Source organism: Narcine bancroftii, chromosome 3 (genome assembly GCF_036971445.1).
Source record: "Narcine bancroftii isolate sNarBan1 chromosome 3, sNarBan1.hap1, whole genome shotgun sequence".
Taxonomy (NCBI): Eukaryota; Metazoa; Chordata; class Chondrichthyes; order Torpediniformes; family Narcinidae; genus Narcine; species Narcine bancroftii.
Window position 1 is genome coordinate 261,570,355 of NC_091471.1, and position 22,581 is coordinate 261,592,935.

A 22,581-nucleotide genomic window follows, 5' to 3' on the forward strand; every position below is an offset into this window, starting at 1 on the left:
ACTCGATGGACACGATGGGGTGGTTCCCTGAGCAGACCATCCAGGTCATTGCCAGTGCTCATGAACAAGCACCAGGACCTGGCCTGGCTGGTGATGAGAGGAGCCCTCCCAGTCAGATCTTTCCTCTACAACTGGAACATCACCCACCACAATGTTCCCTAGATGACTGCTGCAATGGAGAGAAGACAGTTGCCCCACCTCATAGCTGAATGCAAAGAGTGTGTGGAGATAGATTCAAGGGTCCTTGTTGCAATTCATCTCCAGTGGCAGCGTGACAGAGGACTCTCTGATGTTCGGGCTGCTCCTGGGGACACACATAGGGTCAGACTTTCAGAACTGCTGGAAGTCCATCAACGGAATGAAAGATGCCCTTTCGTCTGCCCAAAACCTGTTGGGCTTTCAGCAGATGGAGATGTCAATGAGACAATGCTGGCACATTCCAGGTTGCAGGACTACATACTGAGGGACGCACTGAGACTTGGTACAGCCAACACGAGGGCACTGTGGGGAAGGATAACAATCTAGAATCCTCCCATTAGCAGGCATTGAGGGGCTGAGACCCTCAAAAACAGAGTGGGGAGCAACAACTAGATGCCGCAGTGGTGGTAATGATTTCAAATAGAAATGATTCTATCAATGAAATTGGAAACTAAGGGTGGGAAGAGATGTTGAACGGTTTTCCTTTTGTAAACAATTTATTGTAAGTAAAGTCTATTTTTGGTTAAAAAAATTATACAACATCCCAAAGTAGTCACAGCCAGTAAAGTATTCCTTGACTTGTTCTCACTGTTGTAGAAAACTCATCAACTGATTTTCAGACAGCCCAATAGCACCATGATAAAAACCAGATGTTGGCTGAGGGAGAAATATTTACCTCAAGAGAATGTTCAAAATTAGGGCCGTGGGATTATAAGGTTAAATATCTCATCAGAAAATTACACTTTCCATCACGGAAGTGAAGAAGGATGGGTTATGGTCAGCTGATTTTACCCACTGAGATTTTTTGATGCAATTTGAGTTTGTTGTGCAATTCTTTAATTTTCAATGTAAACAGGGACTGGTCAAATACTACTGTGTATAAATCATGGGATGCTGTGAGGAATGTGGAGGTAATTTACTGGTATATGTTGGTGTGTCAGATCGACCGTCACACATTAGAAAGGGCCCTTGCCCAGAGTAGCAAGCGCACATGGTCACAAACACTCACCAGGAGACTGGAACTGACCTGTAGCTCAAAGCAGATTAACATGGTCAGGAAAACAATGCAGAGACAGAAGAGACAGACAGGAAGACTGACAAAGTACTGGAACAACCTCCGCTTCCATGGAGAGTAATAGAAGTCCTCACAACCCGTAACTGGACTGACACGTTTGACACCCTGAAGGGAAGGAGAACCGGGAGGAATTAATAACATCATTCAACAAACAAGTATGGCATCATGTGCTTACCACATCATGGATCAACAGTGTTGGTGCCAAGTGCCATTGCAGGTTAATATATAATCTTGCATTTCTATAGCATCTTTCACAAGTTCAACATTTTTCACTGATCTTTACACCCAGTCACCCTTGGTTAGAGAAAACAATTTGATACTCAAGTTTCAGCTACAATGCAATGGTGAAAGCAATGTTGAATAAGGATTACCATACTTATGCATGTAATAGTTGAATTTTGTGGGCTAATTTTTAGGATAAAATTTAGGGGGTCGACTATTACATGCACACTACTTTTGACCACGGGAAATACTTATGTCGTTTGAGGCATCAGGAGTTCGAATGGGCAGGTGGGTGTCTGGGACCAGGTGCTGTCAGTGTTCGGGGCATCAGGAGCTCGGATGGGCGGGTGGGCACCTGGAACCGGGTGTTAAGTCTGCGTTCTGGGTGCAGGTGCTTGGATTGGTGGGTGGACGGCCACGACTGGGTGGTAAGTCCGTGTTTGGGGTGTCAGGAGCTCCAGTGGGAAGGCAGCCAGAGCCAAAAATGGCGGCGGGGGGGGGGGGTCGACTTTTACATGGTATTGACTATTACACGTGTACATAGAATGAGTTTGGGACTGTGCATTGGAAGTGTTGTTGAATCTTGCAGTCTGTCAAACAAAGTGGTTGGAGCTTAAGTCTCATCTGAAAGGTGTTTGGTAATACCTCTGACAGTTCAACAAACCCTCAGAATTTCAGTCTGGATTATGGAACATTGAAGGTGAACTTAGCACCCTAAGTATAAGGTAAAAATAAATACTTTGAGTTAGAGAATGCGGAAAAATTTACCAGAGTGTGTGGAGAATGTGGATCTCACTTCCGCAGGGGGACTTAAAATTGGATAAACACACATGGAAGGCAAAGTAGGAGGCAATGGTGATGGGGGAGATGGAGAGTTTAGGAGCCCAAACCTCAACACGGAGCAGTTGTTCCCATGGTGTAAAGGTTCACCAGTTTTCATCCCGCACCACATTCCATCCTATTCACATTACAGCCACCACATAATTTCAGCTGCCTCACCCTGAACTGGGACCTGGGCTCCTCTATGAGCTCTGCTGGTCGGTCCAATGTGCCCCACTTGTAGGCCAGCTCTGCACTCTGCCGCTTCCAACCTTCCAGAAACAAGGTGGTCCACACAACGTTAAACAGGGCAAAGATCACGCAAATCACATCACGGCTTGTCTGATGAAGAGAGAAAGACTGGAATGTATTTGTACCTTTCACATGTCAGACCATCCAAAATGTGGTGTAGTTACCATTGTAAAGTAGGAGATGTGATAGCTACTTGCAACATCCCACGAGCAGTGCAGTGATGCTGACCCATTCACCTTTATGTTAGCGAGGTTGAGGGGTAATAGTTGGTCTTAGGTCACTGGGTATTGCCTTTAAATGTTGTAGGTCTTTTAAACTCCAATTGAGAAAGCAGATGGGGTCCAAATTTAAAATTCAAAAGTCTGCAGACACCATGATTGAAGTAAAATGACAATGCTTCAAGCCCAAAACATTGGGTTTTTAAAAAATCTTTCTCTTTGCTATATAAAGTACACTGTTTGACCTGCTGAATTTCTTTAGCATTGTGTTTTTACTAGGGTCCATGTTTAACAATGAAGAGAGTTTCGACAACATAACGCTCTCCCCATCCTGCAATGGGGTATCACTGGGGCACAGTGGTCTGCAATGGGCCTTGAATTCACCACCTTTTGACTTGGATGTACTCATCCATCTGGTGGAGAGGAAAATTAATGCCCCGATTTCTCTTTGTACCAAACATTCACTGAGGCCCAATGGATGAACCTGAGCAACTTGCATGGATCTCAGAGGACTAGGGAACAACATTTGGTCTTTACGTTCCTGATTAATCAAAACTGATGAGTTCTGGCCAGTGAAAGTTGAGTAAATGATTCATTGGGGAGCATACCTGGTCAGACTCTGTAAATGCCCAGAGTCCAAAACCAATCACAGCTGGGTAGATCATGCACCACGTGTAATAGCCAAGCCAGGCGAAATACATTGCTATTTTAACCCCAAAATAGTCACAGATTTCATCTGGAACAGAAGAAAGAAAAGGCAGATAAAAGAGACAAAATCACAGGAGAAATTTCAGGAACAGGAGATCTTGAGCTCTAAGGTCCAGGACACCAGGAATAGCACATGGTGTGGTAAACTAGGAATGCTCAGTGGTAGAGCAGACAAGAAGGGCTCCACAATGCAGGACCAAGGGAAATCTCCATGGTGCAGGAGGACAAAAGAGCAGGGCATTGAGATCCCTATAGTGCAGGACTGCAAAAGGTCTTCACAAAGAAGGAAGCCAGAAGTGGTGAGGGGGTGTGGGGCGCAATAAAGCAGGGGACCAGAAGGGGTTCCTATATTGCAGGACTGCAAAAGGTTTTCACAAACAAGGAAGCCAGAAGTGGTGAGGGGGTGGGGACGCAATAAAGCATGGGACCAGAAAGGATTCCTATATTGATGGACTGCAAAAGGTCTTCACAAAGAAGGAAGCCAGAAGTGGTGAGGGGGTGGGGGGGGGGGGGCGCAATAAAGCAGGGGACCAGAAGGGGTTCTTATATTGCAGGACTGCAAAAGGTTTTCACAAACAAGGAAGCCAGAAGTGGTGAGGGGGTGGGGACGCAATAAAGCAGGGGACCAGAAGGGGTTCCTATATTGCAGGACTGCAAAAGGTTTTCACAAACAAGGAAGCCAGAAGTGGTGAGGGGGTGGGGACGCAATAAAGCAGGGGACCAGAAAGGATTCCTATATTGATGGACTGCAAAAGGTCTTCACAAAGAAGGAAGCCAGAAGTGGTGAGGGGGTGGGGGGCGCAATAAAGCAGGGGACCAGAAGGGGTTCCTATATTGCAGGACTGCAAAAGGTCTTCACAAAGAAGGAAGCCAGAAGTGGTGAGGGGGTGGGGGGGCGCAATAAAGCAGGGTACCAGAAGGGGTTCCTATATTGCAGGACTGCAAAAGGTCTTCACAAAGAAGGAAGCCAGAAGTGGTGAGGGGGTGGGGACGCAATAAAGCAGGGGACCAGAAGGGGTTCCTATATTGCAGGACTGCAAAAGATCTTCACAAAGAAGGAAGCCAGAAGTGGTGAGGGGGTGGCGGGCGCCATAAAGCAGGGGACCAGAAAGGGTTCCTATATTGCAGGCACAAGGAACATCCTTTCATGATTCGGAAGGAAGTAAATTACAATTTTTGTTTTCCCATGGGCTCTAGTTTCTTCCCACCATTCAAAATATACTGGGGGTTGTAGGTTGGGTGTAAATTGGTAGGAAGGTGACAGGCAAAGAGTTTACAGAGAGAAATAAAAAGGTTAAAAAATGTGATCAGTGGAAAAGGAAACTGTCAATGTTTTGACTCTGTGACCTTTTATCTGAACCCAAAAAGGAAACATTGTCAGGTTAAGGAAGTGATGAATATGGTAGCAGATGAAATAAAAGGAGCAGTATTGTTTAATGGAGAAAGCTTCAACACAAAGCAATTTGGGGATCCTTGTACACAAAACCCAGAAATTTAGCACTCTAACATGGTGCAGGGAACCAGGAGGCCCACGTTGGAGGGGACCAGGAAAACCCCACAGCGGAGGGGACCAGGAAAACCCCACAGCGGGGAGGACCAGGAAAACCCCACAGCGGAGAGGACCAGGAAAACCCCAAAGTGGGGAGGACCAGGAAAACCCCACAGCGGGGAGGACCAGGAAAAGCCCACAGCGGGGAGGACCAGGAAAAGCCCACAGCGGGGAGGACCAGGAGGGTCCCATAGCAGACAGGACCAGGAGGGTCCTGCGGTGCAGAGGACCAGGAGGGTCCCACAGTGGAGAAGACCAGGAGGGCCCCACAGCAGAGAAGACTAGGAAGGCCCAGTGATGAAGGGAACAAATAAGTATGAAATAGAGAAGTGATAGAGTGCTGAACCTGCAGATTGCCCAGCCTCAGGGCACTTCCCCATCCTTGTATCTCTGGTACAATTCAGTTGCTCTGTTTAATTCATCAGTAAAGCAGCATTGGCAGAGCGCATACACACCTACTGGCTGTGACTCACAGACAGCCTGAACCCACGACTTCACCAACCGGTTAAGCATTCGCTGCTCATGGAGGGGGAGGACTTGCTGAATGATCCCTCGAGTCATGAGCTCTGCAACTGAACACATGAACGGTCAGCAACAAGCAAGGTGACAGACATTCAACCACCATTCTCCACACTCCTGCCATGTTCCTCCCCATATATTCAACCTCTTCCCTCAAAATCCTCCTTAAGGGTCAACACTTGACCAGTGTCCCCTCTTCCCTCTACACATGAACAGGATTTTAAACTCTAGTCTGGGATTTGATCCAAGTTTCAGTGCTATCCACAGAGCCTTGGTTCACAGGGATAACTTCAGAGGCAGTCAAGAGAGTGATGAAGGCTTCTTAGTTCTGGACTCTGAGCATCGTGATGGAGTTAGGCAGAGGAAGGTGCTTTATGTTACATAAATGCATGTAACAACCTCAGGGCATCTTCAAGGAATAGTTGGTGTAGTGGTTAGGGCAACAACTTTATAGCACCAGCAATCAGGACTGGGGTTGAATCTCACACTGTCTGTAAGGAGTTTGTACATTCTGCATGGGTTTTCCCTGGGGTTCTGGTTTCCTCCCACCATTCAATACTGGGGGTTGTAGGTTAATTGGGTGGCACAGACTCATGGACCAAAATGGCCTGTTAGCAGTTTCCAACAAAATCAAGGTGTGATGGGGTGACCCACAGTGTCAGTCGGGTACTGGCTTTTATGCCACTTGCAACCCAACGTCCTTGTGCTCATGTGATCGAAACAAGCCTTACTGATTGGTTGCCCCTCCAGGAATTGGATATTGTGCAGACTCTCCCCTTGCTTGGCTCGTAGATTATCCAGCCAGTGCCTGATAATACTCTGCCGTTCCTGCAAAACACAGAGCAGCTCGTTTCACTTCCCAATATCTACTTGGTTTAGTTACATTTAGCTCCATCCCAGCCTCCCCTGTCCCCACTCTGCCTCCCCGTCACCTCCCTCCACTCCTTTCTCCCTCACAGAGCTTCCCTTTGCTGGGCAGCACCAGCCACGCCTCTTCACTCAATATCGGCAACACTTCTAAAGTAATGTTCAACATTTCTACATTCATCCTCTCCCACTCGCTCCTCTCTTTTCCCCACATCCTCTCTCCTGTCTTGATTCACTTTTCCCCTTTCTTCAGCTGTTTCCCTCTTCTTTTTTTTTTCGAAATTTATTTATAGTATCTCCATACATTCATTTCAAATTGACTTAGTATAATATTATATAATAGATACTAAATAATTTTCAAATTTTCACCCCCCCCCCACCTCCCCTAACCCCTTAGGAAACCACCTTGTGGTGGTTAATTCCCAAAAACCCAAATGGGTGTGGTATAAACCACAAGTGGCATATGACTTTCGGGAGCAGAAGTACCACTCCCTCCCCCCCCCCAGGCAGACAAAATACACGTATAAACCGAAAAATCATCATTTCTTATATCCATAAAACCCCGGTCCATCAATTTAACCAATCTTATTCATAACCTCTTTTTTTTGAAAATCCAAACTTGATATTAAATTTTGCACCCTTTCCACCCTCCCAACACTGAGTTAAACATTGTTTACAATCAATAAAAGTTTTTTAAAAATTTTTTTTTCAAGTCTTCCTGAATTTCATCCACTGAATTAAAACACCTCTGAACATCCCAGTTCAACACCGAATCTTCCATTCTTCTCAGTCTCAAGTTGAATTTGTAGCTCACTTTCAAAAAAAGTTTTTTTTTTCAAATGTTTTAAAATTTTCTTGAACATAATTCCTTCGGTCTTGATCTTCTAAAGCATCAATGTTATTCATAAGTTCTTTCTTCTGTGTTTCCCAATTTAATACCAAATTTTCCACTTTGTCAATCCTCTCAATGTTAAGTTGAAATTATTGTTTATTTTCAAGAAAAACTTATTCAAAATTTTTAACTCTTCTTGGACATTGCTCCTTTGACTTTAATTTTATAAATCATCAATCTTGTTCATAGTTTCTTTCTACTGAATTTCCAAATTTAATAATAAAGTTTCCGTTTTTTCCAATTTTCTCAATATTAAACTGGTCTTATTGTTTAGTTTAAAAAAAACCTTTTCAAAACTATTAAAATCTGTTTGCAATGTATGCATACTCACAGATAATAAATTCACTCTTCCAATATTCCATCCAAAAAAAAAATCACTAATAAACCTTATTGCAAGTCAAGGAGTTCCATATATATGTTTATCTTCAGAAAATATTTCAAATATTTCAAATCAACATTCGTCGCCATCTTTCAAAAAGGAGTCCGAAATCAACTTTAATAAGTTCTGTTCTTGAGAAAATTCCAGCACCAACTCCGGCTCTGTCTGGGCAAATAGGTCAAATTTCTTCCAAAGTCAAAGAATGTAATTTTGTTCTGTATTTATAGATAATAAGTTCATCCTTCCAATATTCCATCCAAAAAAAATCACTAATAAACTTTAATGTTATCTGGATTTTTAAAACTCACGGGCAACCAATGCCAATTACTTCAATTTATCTTCATAAAACATTTCAAATCAATATTCATCACCATCTTTCAGAGGGGTGTCCAAGGCCAGCTTATCCGACAGTCCAATTAATGAGCTCCGTTCTTAAGAAAATTCCAGCCTTGACTCCGTGGTTCTGTCTGGGCAAGTAGGCCGAGTTTCTTCCAAAGTCAGAGAGTGTAGTTTTGTTCTGTATTTGAACTCTATTTTCCTTCATCTTTGTTGCCATTTTAAACATCTTTCAGAGGGGTGTCCAAGGCCAGCTTATCCGACAGTCCAATTAATGAGCTCCGTTCTTAAGAAAATTCCAGCCTTGACTCCGTGGTTCTGTCTGGGCAAGTAGGCCGAGTTTCTTCCAAAGTCGGAGAGTGTAGTTTTGTTCTGTATTTGAACTCTATTTTCCTTAATCTTTGTTGCCATTTTAAACTAAAAACAATTGATAAACAAAACAAAGACTTTTAACAGAAAAGAAATATTCTTAAAACAGGTATTTATATAACTGCCTGGGGAAGACCGGGAATGCACGTCCGCTCCCTACGCCATCTTGCCACGCCCCCCCCTCTTCTTCTCACCCATTTTCTCCTTCCCTCTTTTCCTTCTCTCCCAACCTTCCTTGCTCCCTAAATGTTGGTGGGTATCTCCTCTTTCCTTCTCTTAGTAATCATTCTCTCTCTTTGTCACACATACACAGTCTCTCTCACACGTTCCCTCTTTCTCTCACACACAATCTTTTTCTCTCTCATATACAATCTCATGCAGTCTCTTTCAAACACTTTTTCTCACACAGTCTCTCATACAAAGTGTCTCTCTCTCTCTCCTTCCTTCTCTTCCTCCCTTGCTCTCCCACTCTCCCCCACTTTCATCCCAGAGTTGGATCTCCACCAGTGTTGAATCTCCATGGCTGGATTTTGTACCCAAATCTCTTACGTGGACTTTGCTTACTTGTGATGTGAACAAACAGGACTGTTGGTGAATGGAAATGTCCCCAGCCTCACCTGAGAAGTGAAGAAGTAGATTTCATTTTCAATGTTTTCGTAGATGTAATCCTCGTCACAACACAACACCCTGGTCCCTCCACCAAACTCCTGCTTCACTGGTTTACGCAGACCCATCTCCTCGGCACCTCGTAACAAGCTGCCCATAGACATCAAGACAAAAGAGTCAAACCTGGCCTCCAGGGAGGGCAGCCGAGTGGAAGGCATACACACTTACACAGATCAGAGATAACGCACATAGTAGAGGCAATGCACATACAAGGTCTGAAATCATCTGCATAGACAGACGGAGTTAGTGCTCAAACATGATAAAGGATCAATGCACTTATATGGACTGGAGGCAGCTTGTGCAATGGAACACACATCAGCAATGCATGAAGCCCATTAGACCTGACCCACTCATACCTGCACATGATAATTCCACAGCAACCTCCTATAAACCACAGCAACCTCCTATAAACCACTGCACCTACTCCAGCCCACCCGTGCCTGGGTCGGTATCCATCTGCCATCTCACAGTAGACTTCATAAGGCCAGGCTCCCACTTACTTCTCATAAGTGGCTGTCATGAAGAACGCGTAAACACTGGTGTGCTTGTGATGCCGAATCTGAATGATCAGCTCTGGGATTCCCAGCCGGATGTGATTCAGCAGCCATAGCAACGTGTGGTCATCTGTTGTATCTATGGGAATAAGTGAAAGACATCGCCCTTGAATGGCTTTTGTTTAATCCGTCCCAGGACATGGATCACCACCGAGGTCAGTGTTTAACGCTCAACTCAAATGACCCTCGAGATGGCGGTGGTGAGCTGCCTTATTCAAACACTTCAGTTCTTGCAGCTCCTACCTCCAGTGCTGTCTGTGTGGAGTTTCTCCCATGACCGTATGCATTTCCTCCAACAGCTCCAGGGTTTCTCTCACATCCCAAAGATAAGAAGGTAGGTATGTTCATTGGCCACTGTAAATTGCCTCCTTCTCGTGTGTAGGCGAGTGGTGGAATCTGGGTGCAGTCGATGGGAATGCAAGGAGAATAAAGACCAATGTGATATTATTGTGTATGGGTGGTCAATGGTCACTGTGGACTTGGAGGGCGAGGGACCCGTTTCTGTGTATGTTTAAAGTGCCGTCAGGCAGAATTCCAGAGTTTTAGCCCTGACCAAATGAAGTCCATAATTATCACTGAGGAGGTGATGCATTATCAAAGGGACAACAGTGAGTGAAGACTGGACCCTCAGAGGGGTCATAGAGCACTGCACTGAATGACAGGCAGGAATGAGGGAGCATCCCACTTGGGCTGTTCAAAAAGACCTAGGGCACCATTTCCAAGAGCAGTCAGGTTCTTTGGATGGATCTTTATCCCTTAATCAACGACATTAGAACCATTACACTGGACAATGACGATTTTGCTCCCTGAACGTTTTTGGGTGGATTTTGTGGATTATGGGCCGCTGATCATGCAAATGACCTTAAATTTTCCTATCGTTCCATTTTTTTTAGATATAACCTATTTTTGAGATTTCCTGTCATATTTTAAGTCTACTTCAAGTAGACAAATCCACAAAATGCAACATGTCATTGAAAATTCAGTTTCTGCATTCGCACTTGGACGTCTTCCCTGCTGATCTTGGTGCAGTCAATGACAAACACGGTGAAAGGTTTCACCAGGGCATTGCCATCATGGAAAAGCGATAGCAGGGCAACTGGAACCCATCAATGCTGGCTGACGATTGTTGGACACTAACACGAGAGGCATCAGATGCTGAGTACAAACAAAAATCCGAGGCCAAACTTTTTTAGGTCAGTTGAACTAACGCGATATGTCAGCGTCATTATGCGATTAAACCTGCTAAATTCAATCAAAGTTAATTTAATGTTTCTCCAACTTATTACGGGATTCACCAAGTCTGAAATACACAGTCAATATCCAACACAGCCAAAAATATCTATCATCTATCCCAACATAATATTCACAATGTTCATCTGTAGCACCTACAGGAGGCCAGATCAATATTTATGCCAGTGTACATCATGAATCTTAACCTACAATGTGTCACCTAATTATTTATACTACTGAGAGAATACAATAGTGTAACTCTATTCTCTGTAACACATCCTGCTATAAATTCTATGTGTCACCATCTTGTATATAAATAGTCAATTAATACATAAATGTAGACTATTCATAAAATTACCAATGTAAATTTATTGCCTGTAACATATCCTATAAATAATTATACATTGGGCACCCTGTATTTATCCATGATTATTTACAGGTGCCAGCCAATATTGCTATAAATTACAATGATAAAATAAATTAGTGCAAAAAGAAGAGAAAGTGAGGTAGTGTCTGTGGTTCATTGTCCATTCACAAATCTGATGGCTGAGGGAAATATGCCACTGGGTGCTCGTCTTCAGGCTCCTGTGCCTTCTTCCTGATTGTAGCAATGTGAAGTGGGCATGGCCTGGGCAGTGAGGGTCCTTGAGGATAGAGGCTGCTTTTTAAAGACACCACTCTTGATCCTTTGCACGGTTTGACTTCAAAATTTGTAAATAAAACAAAAATACACTGCCTCTTGTACATGTCCTTGATGGAGTGACAACAGATGTCCAAGATGGCGCTAGCTGAGTTCAACACTCCCTCAGTACCAACACTTCAACAATGCAGCACTCTCTCAGCACTGGTACTCCAACAGTGCTGCACTCTTATAGCACTGACGCCAACAATGCAACACTCCCTCAGTATTGACTCTCCAGCAGTGCAGCACTCTCTCAGTAGGGTCACACCCTCAGGACCAACATGCCAACAATGCAGCCCTCAGTACTGGCACTCCAAAAATGCAGCACTCCCTCAGTACCACCCCTCCTACAGTGCAACTCTCCATCAGTACCGACAGTCCAACGTTGCAGTATGTCTTTGTCAATGCCCAGTGGTGTCACTGGGGTTGGCATCACCCAGTACGGTAACTCATGGTGTCACTCCCACCCCCATTGGTCCTCCTCCAGTACCAGATCATATCGAATCCTTTTGTTTTTGTAGATCATAATTCCCATATATTACTGGATGTAATGGCAACAGTAGTGAGATAAACAACTAGCAAAATTAAAATTACATCTTTAAATTACAATATCATATGTCCAGCTTAAATGTATTTACAAATACTAATGACCACAATATTCTAGCTAAAACTCCAGAAAATTTGACCAACACAGCGACTATAAAAACACCAGCAGCAACGAAAACAACAGCGCATGCTTGTGGCGCGGGCAGACGAAACCACGTGATTTGAAGTGTCATTGTAATTGGGTCATAATGACAGGTCTGACCGGAGCGCATTAGGAGGTTCAAAAAGCAAATGAGCCTCGAGTTTTAGCCTTGTAGGTATATTGAATCATCTAAGCTGGGCTTACAAAAAAATGTTTTTGTTGTTATAACTAACTACAGGGATATTTTTATAAAAATAATACATTTCTGCTGAAACACTGCACAAAAATGCTATAGACAGTCATTCTGATGTCATCCGGTGCGGTCCGCAACCCCCTAGAAATGCCATTGTCAATGCCGCTTTGATAGTTCAGTTCATCTTCAGTACTGCCCCTTAGCAAATGCAGCGTCATCTATACTACCTAGAGTTGAGAAGATAATGACAGACACTTAATTCTGAACCTTCATGCCCAACCCGCCTAGAGTAAGTTTTGCTGCATGAAACTTTTCAGATAAATGGCTCATTATCTTAATGCAGGACAAGGACAAACCTGGAAATGTCATCAGTACGTCACAATTCTCAGTCGGAACTGTCTTCATCCAGGATTTATGGGACATGATATAGCGTCCTGCTTGGAGGAAGCTTTTGCCGAATAGTTTATCTGCATAGAGACACAAAAACAGCTTCAGCAAACAGGAAAGAGTAAGAAGTAGGAGAAAGAAGGCTCCAGAGATAGTTGCTAAAGCAATATACATTCTCATGCAAATATAATCTTACACCCAAATGCACTTGCATCCTTCCTAATGTAACTTTCCCTCAGAGTGCAACTCAACTGCAGTGCAATCTGAGCATTTACTACAATCGTGTTCCTTTGTACACTGGTATAGGGTCCATCTCCATTTTACCTTTGAAAATTTTTTTAAAAACTGTTTTTCTTGTTAACACTTACTGTGTCCAAGTTCAGGTCCAAGTTGGGTATGCAATTGGCATGGCTATCAGGAGTGGTGCACAAAATCAGGGCCTCAAAGCTGGTGATGTTGGCCTGGAAAAGGACGCTGACAGTAGTCATCTGGTCAGTGGATTTGGAGGAGAGAAACCAACTACTGAAAGAACTTGGCAGATCAAGCAGTATCCGTGGAGAGCAAAGGGATGGTCGACACTTGGGCTTGGGGGTCTGCATCAGGACAGGTGGCACGGTTAGCGAACCCATTAGCACGTTGCTCTTACAGTGCCATCCACCAGGACTTGGGTTCAAATCCTGCGCTGTCTGTAAGGAGGTTGTACGTTCTCCCTGTGTCTGCATGGGTACTCTGGTTTCTTCCCACTCTTAAAAATGTACCTGGGGTGTAGGCCAATTGGATGTAATTGAGCAGCATGGGCTCATGGGCCGAAAGGGCCTGTTACCAAGTTGTGTGTCTAAATTTAAATTTAAGACCAAAACATTAACCATCCCTTTGCTTCCACAAATGATCCTCGATCTTCTGAACTCCTCCAGCAGTTTGGTCTTTGATCCAGATTCCAGAATCTAAAGCCTCTTGTGTCCCCTGTGGATTTGGAGGATTTTGCAGAGACAGTAGTGGTGATTGCTATGGATTGAACAGTTGGGGGGGTGGGTGGTGCCTGCCAAAGGTAGCGCTTGACAGAAGTTATGTAGGAGGGCAGCGACCACTGCCACCCTTATAAACTCTTGGTCTTTGAACATTCTTTTCCTCAATTCACTGAAGATTGTGCTGGTGCACAGGACACCAGGGCAATTCTGCCATTGATAACCGCTTTCACCCAGTGGTAAGTACTCAGAAATTGAGGAGTTTCACCATGTTGGCAGAGTGCTGTTGTATGATAGGAGCAGTATGCAATGGGATCATTTGACTATGGACGTGTGGAGAGGCACAGTGGCAGAGCCACCGCCTCACAGTGTCAGAGACCCGGGTTCAATGCTGACCTCGGCTCCTGTCTGCAAGTTTGTACGTTCCTCCTGTGACAGTATGGGCTTCCTCTGGGTGCTCCAGTTTCTACTCACATCCCAAGGACGTTCAGGTTAATTGGCCACTGTAAACTTCCTAAAGCACATGGGTGAGTGAAACACCTCAGCACCACTACTTCCTCAGGAGTTTGCGGAGGTTTAGTATGACATGGAAAACTTTCTACAGATGTGCAGAGGAAAGTGTGCTGATTGGCTGCATCACAGCCTGGTGCGAGGCATCAATAATCCTGAGCGTAAAGTCCTGCAAAAACCAGTACATGCAGCCCAGTACATCACAGGCAAAAATCCCCAGCATCGAGATAGTCTACGTTGAAAGCTGGTGATGGAGAGCAGCAGCAATCATCAAGGATCCACATCACCCAGGATGTGCTTTGTTGTTACTGCTACCATCAGGAAAGAGACGCCACAAGACTCGCACCGCCAGGTTCAAAAACGGTTGCTCCCCCTCCACCATCTAGACTCCTCAACAACAAATTCAGAGACTCAGCACAACGCTGTTACAGCGCCAGCGATCCGGGTTCAAATCCCACGCTGTCTGTAAGGAATTTGCACGTTCTCCCCTGTGACCTGCATGGGTTTTCCCGGGGGGGGGGGGGAACACACCACACACACTCAGGTTTCCTCCCACCCTTCAAAATGTACCAGTCAATTAGGTGTAATTGTGCAGCATGGGCTCATGGGCCGAAAGGGCCTGTTACTGTGCAGTATGTCTACATCGAAAATTTAAATTTAAGGATTCTTACTTTGCACATCATTTATTATTGAACATTTATTTTCTGTATTTCACAGTTTGTTTGCACTTCCTTCTTCTTTACATTTTTCTCTTTGTAGACGTATCTTTTCTCGAGTCCAGTTCTTTTTGCACTACCGATAAGTAGAAATTCTGCCTCGCCCGCAGGGAAAAGAATCTCAGGGTTGTATGTGATGTATGTACTCTGACAATAAATCTAAACTTTGAACTTTGGATGAAGTTGATGGGAATGTGAATTTGTGGTGGAATTAGGAGTAAGTGGGTAGTCAGCAGGGACTCGCTGGGCTGAAGGCTCTGTTTCCAATCTGCAAATCTATGACACCATTTAATGTGATGCCCATCCACTCTGCAGGGTTCAGGGAAGGAATCAACAATGGTTAGGAGCTTGGCCTGAGTCTGGATGCATTGCAAGCCTTGTCTGTGAGCTTGATGAAGATTAAGCAGTCTTTCACCTTCCTGTAAGGTCTACCAGCAGCTTGGTGGACTGAGGACTGGTGCAGTGACTTGCATGGTCCCAGTCTGCACTGAGCTTCGATCTGCGGTGGACCAGTTGATCACAGCTTGCACGCCCACATGTACCTGGTAACATCTCCGAGAACACCATGCAAGAACTTGATGGTTTCTCCCAAGCTGGACGCATTTATTCATAAAATCAAAAAAAAAAGTCTTAATTTCCACAGCCTTATTAGTTTCCAAGGTTATAGACTCAACCTTCGACATTAGAAGAACAGGATTCACATCAAACAATCTAAATAAATTAGATTGGGAGCAGATGAGAACTTGGAATATTGTACAGAACAGGAAAAGGCCCTTTGGCCCACAAAGTCTGTGCCAACCATGATGCCAATGTAACAAAGCCCATCAGCCTGCCCTTAATCCTCACCCCTCTATTCCCTGCCTGTTCAAGTGTCTGCCTCGATTCGTTTATTTTATTGTCATGTAATAAAACAGATGTGTAATATTACACAAAATTGTATTTTGAGGGCTATATAAAGTCAAAGATTCAGCATCAGCAGAAATTGCCCGGAGCCCCTTACAGTCAGACAAAGAGAAGCAGATGAGAGCCCCCTGCGCCCCCCATTGAACATCCGTGGATTCGCCTCCAGCTCTCCTGCACCCTCCACAGCCACACGGCCTCTAGTTCAAACCGTCAGCAACCCGAGCTCCCGATCCAAACCTCTGACACGATCAGAAACCCTTCAGGGTCTCTGACATCCTCTCGCATCCCAGTTCCGATACCTGGTTCTCCTTGAGCCAGTCTCCAGTAGACTGCACCCCGATGTGAATCCCTCAACTGCAGTGGCCAGCAGCCCGCAGCCTACAATGGGTTTCTCACCTAAAGTCACCAACAGCCTGCCGCCTGGATGTTTCTCCAACCGCAGAGCCCCTCACTGGTCTGCCGCCATGATCACCATCCCATGGTTCTTCTCCTCTGCTTCTCCTTCTCAAATGGGGATGAGATAGGAATGTGGAAGTATGAAGACACCTAGGATCTTATTGAAGTCTGGAACAATCAAGAGACTGGGTTTCTATTTCAGCTTCTAGCTTTTGTGTTCTTATTACACTACATTTTGATAATATTTTAGAAAAAGGTGGTTCTGGCGTGGAGAGCGAAGTCTCAGCGCAGCCCTGTGGGGGTCCAACTGCCCAGTTTGACTGCCATTGGCTCTGTACGGGCCTTAAACAATCCGCTAAAGGAGCCAGTGATGGTTTATTTTAAAATCCCGCGATCTTGAGGTCTGGACCCAAGATGGTGGCACCTACGATTGGCAGCAGACTCTGGGGAAATTGGGGAGCTGATGCAGGGCACCAGAAAACAGGAAACCACCCTCCATTTGAGAAAGAGAGGCAGAGGAGATGGCTCTACGGGACAGTGGCCGCGGATCAGTGAGGGCCCTGAGGTGGAAGAACCCACAGGCAGTAGTGGGCTGTTGGTGACTCGAGGCGGGGAACCCACGTAGGCTGATGGCGAGTGCGATAGTGGGATTTACACCAGGCTGTGGGCCACTGGAGATTGGCTCGTGTCCAGCTGATGGGATCCCAGGCATCAGAACCATGATACGAGAGGGTGCTGGGTGCTCCCTGATTGTGTCAGAAGTGTGCATCTAGAACTTTCGGTTGCTGACGGTTTGGACTGAAGGCTGTGTGGATGCAGAGCTGTGGGAATGCTAGAGGCGAAACCATGGACATTCAGTCACCCTCGGGGGGATTCTCTTTCTCTGGCTGAAATTTCGTGTATATTACATTTTTTGTTTTATTATGACAATAAAATAGTCTTGATGAGGTGCTATATAAATGCAAGTTGCTGTGCTTTTGCTTAAACTAAAGTGGGACTTAACACATTGTAACCTCTGCTTGCTACTGAGGCAGTTCAGAACAGAAACAGATCTGGCTTCAGACAGTGCCAAGAGTTTCAAATTGTCAGTAAGACCACTGCTGCCTCAGCTCCAGTTCCAGGCACCAGCTGATGGAGCAATTCTAAGCCTGAAATCAATTTATTTCCTGCAGCTCCTCCGTCAGTTCGCCAAGCAGCCCCTTGGGGGAAGGTGGCCATGGCTACCCACTGGGCGCCAGTCTCCGTTCCCTGACACAGCTGTTGACTACACCCCTACAGACAATTTCTAGTTTGACGTCCAGTTTTATCATTCTCACTATGTATAGACTTTTTATAGAATCTTCAGGACAGATTCAGATTTTTTCAACTCATTTAATTCCTAATTTGCAACTCTCTTCGTTTGACCCCAACGGAAACCAAGACTTTGGTGAAAACACACTGCTGGAGAAACTCAGCAGGTCAAACAGTGTCCTTTATATAGCAAAGGTAAAAATACATAACTAATGTTACGGGCTTGAGCCCTTCATCAAAGTACCTTGAAAAAGGGCTCAAGCCCGAAACGTCAGTTATGTATTTTTACCTTTGCTATATAAAGGACACTGCTTGACCTACTGAGTTTCTCCACCAGTGTGTTTTTACTTCAACCAAAGTGTCTACAGATTTTTGAGTTTTACTTCTGAGGCCAAGATGTTGCACTAGATCAGTGTCACTTTTTTTTTTGCCCTACTATGACTGAATATTTCTGATTTCAGATTTATTGTTAGAGTACATACATGACAACACATACAACCCTGAGATTCTTCCCGATGGATGAGGCAGAATTACCCACTTATTGGTAGTGCAAAAAAAACTGTACACAATGTAAACGTGTTATCAAGAAATATAAACAACTGACTGTGCGATACAGAGAGGGGGAAAAAAAACAATAAAGTCCACAAGTAAGAGTCCATAAAAGAGTCTCTGATTGAGTTTGTGGTTGAGGAGTCTGATGGTGAAGGGATAGCAGCTGTTCCTGAACCTGGTGGTGTGAGTCTTGTGCCTGAAAATCCAATGCATGATGGGAAAGGTTCAGAGAGATATGGACCAAGGGCAGACAAATAGGAATCAGGTAGGCAGTTTGGCTGGCATGGACAAGTTGGGCCAAAAGGCCTATTTCTATGCTGCATGAAAATAAGGTGGGAGCAGTTTCTGTGGGAACATTCAGAAGGAGAATTGAGTGAATGTTTAATGGGGGAAATTGTGTAGGGCTGTGAAGAGAGAGTGGGGATTGGATTGCCCTTTCAACATGACAACACAGACATGAGAGGCCAACTGTTCCCTCCTGTGTCGTCTGAGTTTATGGCCTGACCCTATTCATTTTCTATCCTGTTATCTATAGGGCTTGAATTTCTACCATTTTAAAATGAAATGAGGGAGGTTGTTTTTAAAAAAGTAAAACCACAAAAACCATGGTTGACATAAAAACACAAACCTGGATAAACTCAGCAGGTCAAACAGTGTCCTTTATATAACAAAGGTATATAACCAGTGTTTTGTGCCGCCCTTTATCAAGGTATAGAAAATGTTGGCAAGCATCCGAACAAGAGAGTGTTGGAGGAGGGGAGGCGTGGTCACAGAATGTTTTACATTTACAGTATATTGAACAAAATGTGATATCTTTCATAATTATAAAACCCCGAATGAATCAACTTATAAACTCTATAAACACACAATATTCAAGTCAGCGCCATTGCCATGCACACATTCAATTTCGTATCGACTTGTTAACATTTACCACCGTCATACCACAGGCCAACGCAGACTTCAACAACACGGGATTGGCCAATTTGAAAGTTAATTTCTTTTTCTTCAAGGAAAATAAATTAATTAAATCAGGGGGAAATTGGTGGAGAGAAGTGAAAAACTAAGCATGGGATTGTTCCGTGACCTGGTGTAAACTCAATGAGGAGAATATGGTAAAATGTGGTGGAACAAAAAAGCTATTTTACAATTAGGCTTTGAAAATCCGATTTTTTATTTATCAGTTAAAAATACAAAGCAGCTCCATGGCCAGGCGATACATCCGCCTTCGACATGCATGTGCGTTTCAGTACATCACAGCACTTTCTGATCAAGGTTGTTCTCTCCAATTCCTCTCTGGATTCCCTGTTTATAGTGCCTCCTCCTCATGAGTGGAAGCAGATTCTTCCCACTCTCCCCATTAAATGCCTTCCTATTTTACAAAACTCTCAGGCTTCCCATCATTCTTCAAGAGTAATGATTTACATTTTCACCTCATTAAATCTACCTCGGGACAGAGTCACCCCAAACCATGCATCATGCATACTAGAGTGTACAGTTGTGGCTAATAATGTGCCTCAGCACCCTGGGCAATAAGGAATTGCCAGCCATTGTACGAAAGTGGTGTGGGCATGTGTCTATGCACACACACACGTGCACATGTGTTTGTACATGTTTATGTGTATTATTCCAGATGAGCATGATTGCAATCATGTGTGAATTTGCATGCTCTGTGTGTGTGTGTTAGTATACGGCATGTATGAGTGAGAGTCTTTCTGAATGGGGCTACGAATCAAGAAAGGAACAGACCCCACCGTGAGGTCATTCCCAGCCCAACTGCCATCCCCTATCAAAAAATAGCCCTAAGGTTATGGGTTGTTGGTACCTGTAAAGCCACAACTCCTTCAGAGACAGAAAAATAAAAACACAAACCTGGGAGCGTTTGGAATTGGACGCGGCGTCCTGCTAATGTCTGATCCCCTTCGAGAAAAGCCAACAAACTCCAACAGGGAGCTACACATTTTCAGGTGTTAGTTACACGGAGTAAAAGCAGGTTGGTCAGCAATCCCTGTGAAGCCCATGGTAGCTCTTTTAAATCTGTCTCTCCCCTTCCCTTGGCCTGTTCCAGTTTTACTCCCTCCCTCTGTCCTACATGTTCCAATTCTTCTATCTCTCTACCCCTATTTTCCCTTTCTCTTCCTGGGCTTTTCCTCGTCCTAGCCTCCCTCTTCTTCCATTTTCTAACTCTTCCTGGTCTCCCCCTGGACCATTACCTCTCTCTCTCGGACTTTATTTCCCCTAAAATTCTCTGCCCCACGATCTCTCTCTGCACTCTCATTCAGCTCTCTATTTCATTTTCTTTGGCTTCTCTCTGCTCCACACTCTCCACATTTACACTGGTCTCTCCTTCCCTCCTCCTTGTTTTCACTCTTTCTCCCTTGCTGTTCTCTTTCACCTCACTCTCTCTTTCTTCATCTCCCTGCTCTCTTCCCAGTCCCCCCCCCCCACTCTCTCACACACCCTCTCTCTATTTTGATCTAGTTTCATGGTCTCCAAATCAAGAGACTTCATCATCAATCAACCAGCTGAGGCAGCACATGGAACATATGTTCCCAGGGGACTATTGATCCAGAAGCTGTTCCCACTTTAGAGTGTCTCCACCTCCATGCATTCCAAACTCTAGAGCGTAGACATGATGCTAGGGTGAAAAGACAACTCTCACATTACCCTGTCACTGATTTATGTCACTGGCTCAAAATTCACTGGCTGCCTTTGCCACAGCTGATTCTAGATGGACATGTTCTTGGAAACTTATTTTTTCCAAAAATAGACTTTATTTACAATCAATTATTTACAAAGGAGAAAGCCAATTAGTCTTTTCACACCCATAGTGTCAATCATATCTATCCAATCCCATCAATGCACCATTACTGTGGTACGTCTTCGCTTCTTCCCCCCCCCCCCCAACCCCCCTCCCCCCGTCTCCCTGTTGTTTGAGGGACTTCCTCTTGGTCTCAGTCCTCCCAGCCAGTAATGGGAGGACTCTAGACCGTGGTCCTTCCCCATAGCACCTTCGCGTTGGCTGTCCCAAGCATCAGTGCGTCCCTCAGCATGTATTCCTGAAGCTTGAAATATGCCTCCCCAACAGGTTTCAGGCAGTGTCTTTCACTGAGTAGATGGTTTTGCAGCAGTTATGGCTGTCTAACTCTGTGTGTGTCCCTAGGAGCAGCCCGTAGATCACAGAGTCCTCTGTCATGCTGCCACTGAGGAGCAAACCTTGAAAAGGACCCTTGCATCTTTCTCTGTACACAGCAAATCTGCATTTAGTAAAGAGGTGGAGGTATTCTTGGAAACTTCGGCAGGTCTTCTCAAAGATGTGCCTCTCCTTGCCTCTCATTAAAAGGGGGCAGCGTGGTCAGTGTAGAGGTTAACGCAACACCGTTACAGTGCCAATGACCCAGGTCGAATCTGGCACTATTTGTCCATTCTCCCCATGTCTGCGTGGGTTTCCTTCCTCCCTTCCAAATGCACAGAGGCATTTTCCTTCTCGTTTGCATTTCCTTAACATTGAATCACCGTAAAACAGGGGCCTTGGAGTCCATTCTCCCAATATTACCAAATACTTTGGCTTCCGTTGACTGGGCATGGCCACGCTGATGATCCTTGTTAGCCTGTCTCATCTCGCCAACTGCTGCGAACAACATCGCCATTCATTTCATTTCTGCTATGCATGACATCTCTGCCCTTTCCCCGGACCCTACTCCATCCACAGCTGGCAAGGGACGTTGATTTAAGGCAGGCGTGAACAAACTCCATCTTGGGCCAACTGTGACCCCCATTGTCTATTTTAAAGTGACCCATTAGAAAAAAAATGGTGGAACTGCCAGAGCTACTGTAATGGCCACACTGCCGCCAATGTGGACCCGCAGAGAGCAGGTAGTGAAGTCTCAGCTCTCCCCTGCAGGGTCCAACCACCTAGCCCGACTACTGTTGGGCTCTGTACTGGCTTTAAATGGCCCGTTAAAGGAGCCGACAGTGGGTGAAAACTGCCAGGCTTATTTCTGTTTGCCCCAAGACTCCTTATATGCTTCTGTCTGTGGCGCACAACTAATAAAGCTTGGCCACCCCTGAATTAAGGGAAGGATACTTGGTCTCCTACCCATGGTTTAGTGAGCTTTACTCCTGCCTCTGAAACCCAAGGTTGGGCTCAAATCCCTCTCCAAAGGCTGCATACTGTGTTGTACTACTGAATGCTCTGCTTCTCAGACAAGGTCTAAGTTCAAGTTCAAATTCATTATCATCTGACTGTACGTATACAATCAAGCAAAACAACATTTCTCCGGACCGCAGTTCACACACACACACACACACACACACACACACACACACACACACACACACACACACACACAATATACAGCAGATAACAATCACATATAAGGCAAAGATATAAAATAAACAAAGATAAATACTTTGAAATCATTTACACGGTTCATTTATAAGAGACCC

At 44.7% G+C, this 22,581-nt stretch overlaps 1 protein-coding gene across 1 annotated transcript in view; it reads right to left on the bottom strand.

The window, feature by feature from the left end:
- Positions 1-22,581, bottom strand: part of ano8b (anoctamin 8b) — a 48,295-nt gene that overhangs the window by 17,149 nt on the left and 8,565 nt on the right. Inside the window, exons 3-10 of the mRNA XM_069927884.1 lie at positions 12,773-12,883; positions 9,570-9,702; positions 9,021-9,159; positions 6,292-6,388; positions 5,497-5,613; positions 3,393-3,520; positions 2,495-2,656; positions 1,226-1,378 (exon numbers count right to left, since the gene is read on the bottom strand). Coding sequence (XP_069783985.1) covers positions 1,226-1,378; positions 2,495-2,656; positions 3,393-3,520; positions 5,497-5,613; positions 6,292-6,388; positions 9,021-9,159; positions 9,570-9,702; positions 12,773-12,883 — 1,040 coding nt within the window. The remainder of the gene's footprint in view (positions 1-1,225; positions 1,379-2,494; positions 2,657-3,392; positions 3,521-5,496; positions 5,614-6,291; positions 6,389-9,020; positions 9,160-9,569; positions 9,703-12,772; positions 12,884-22,581) is intronic.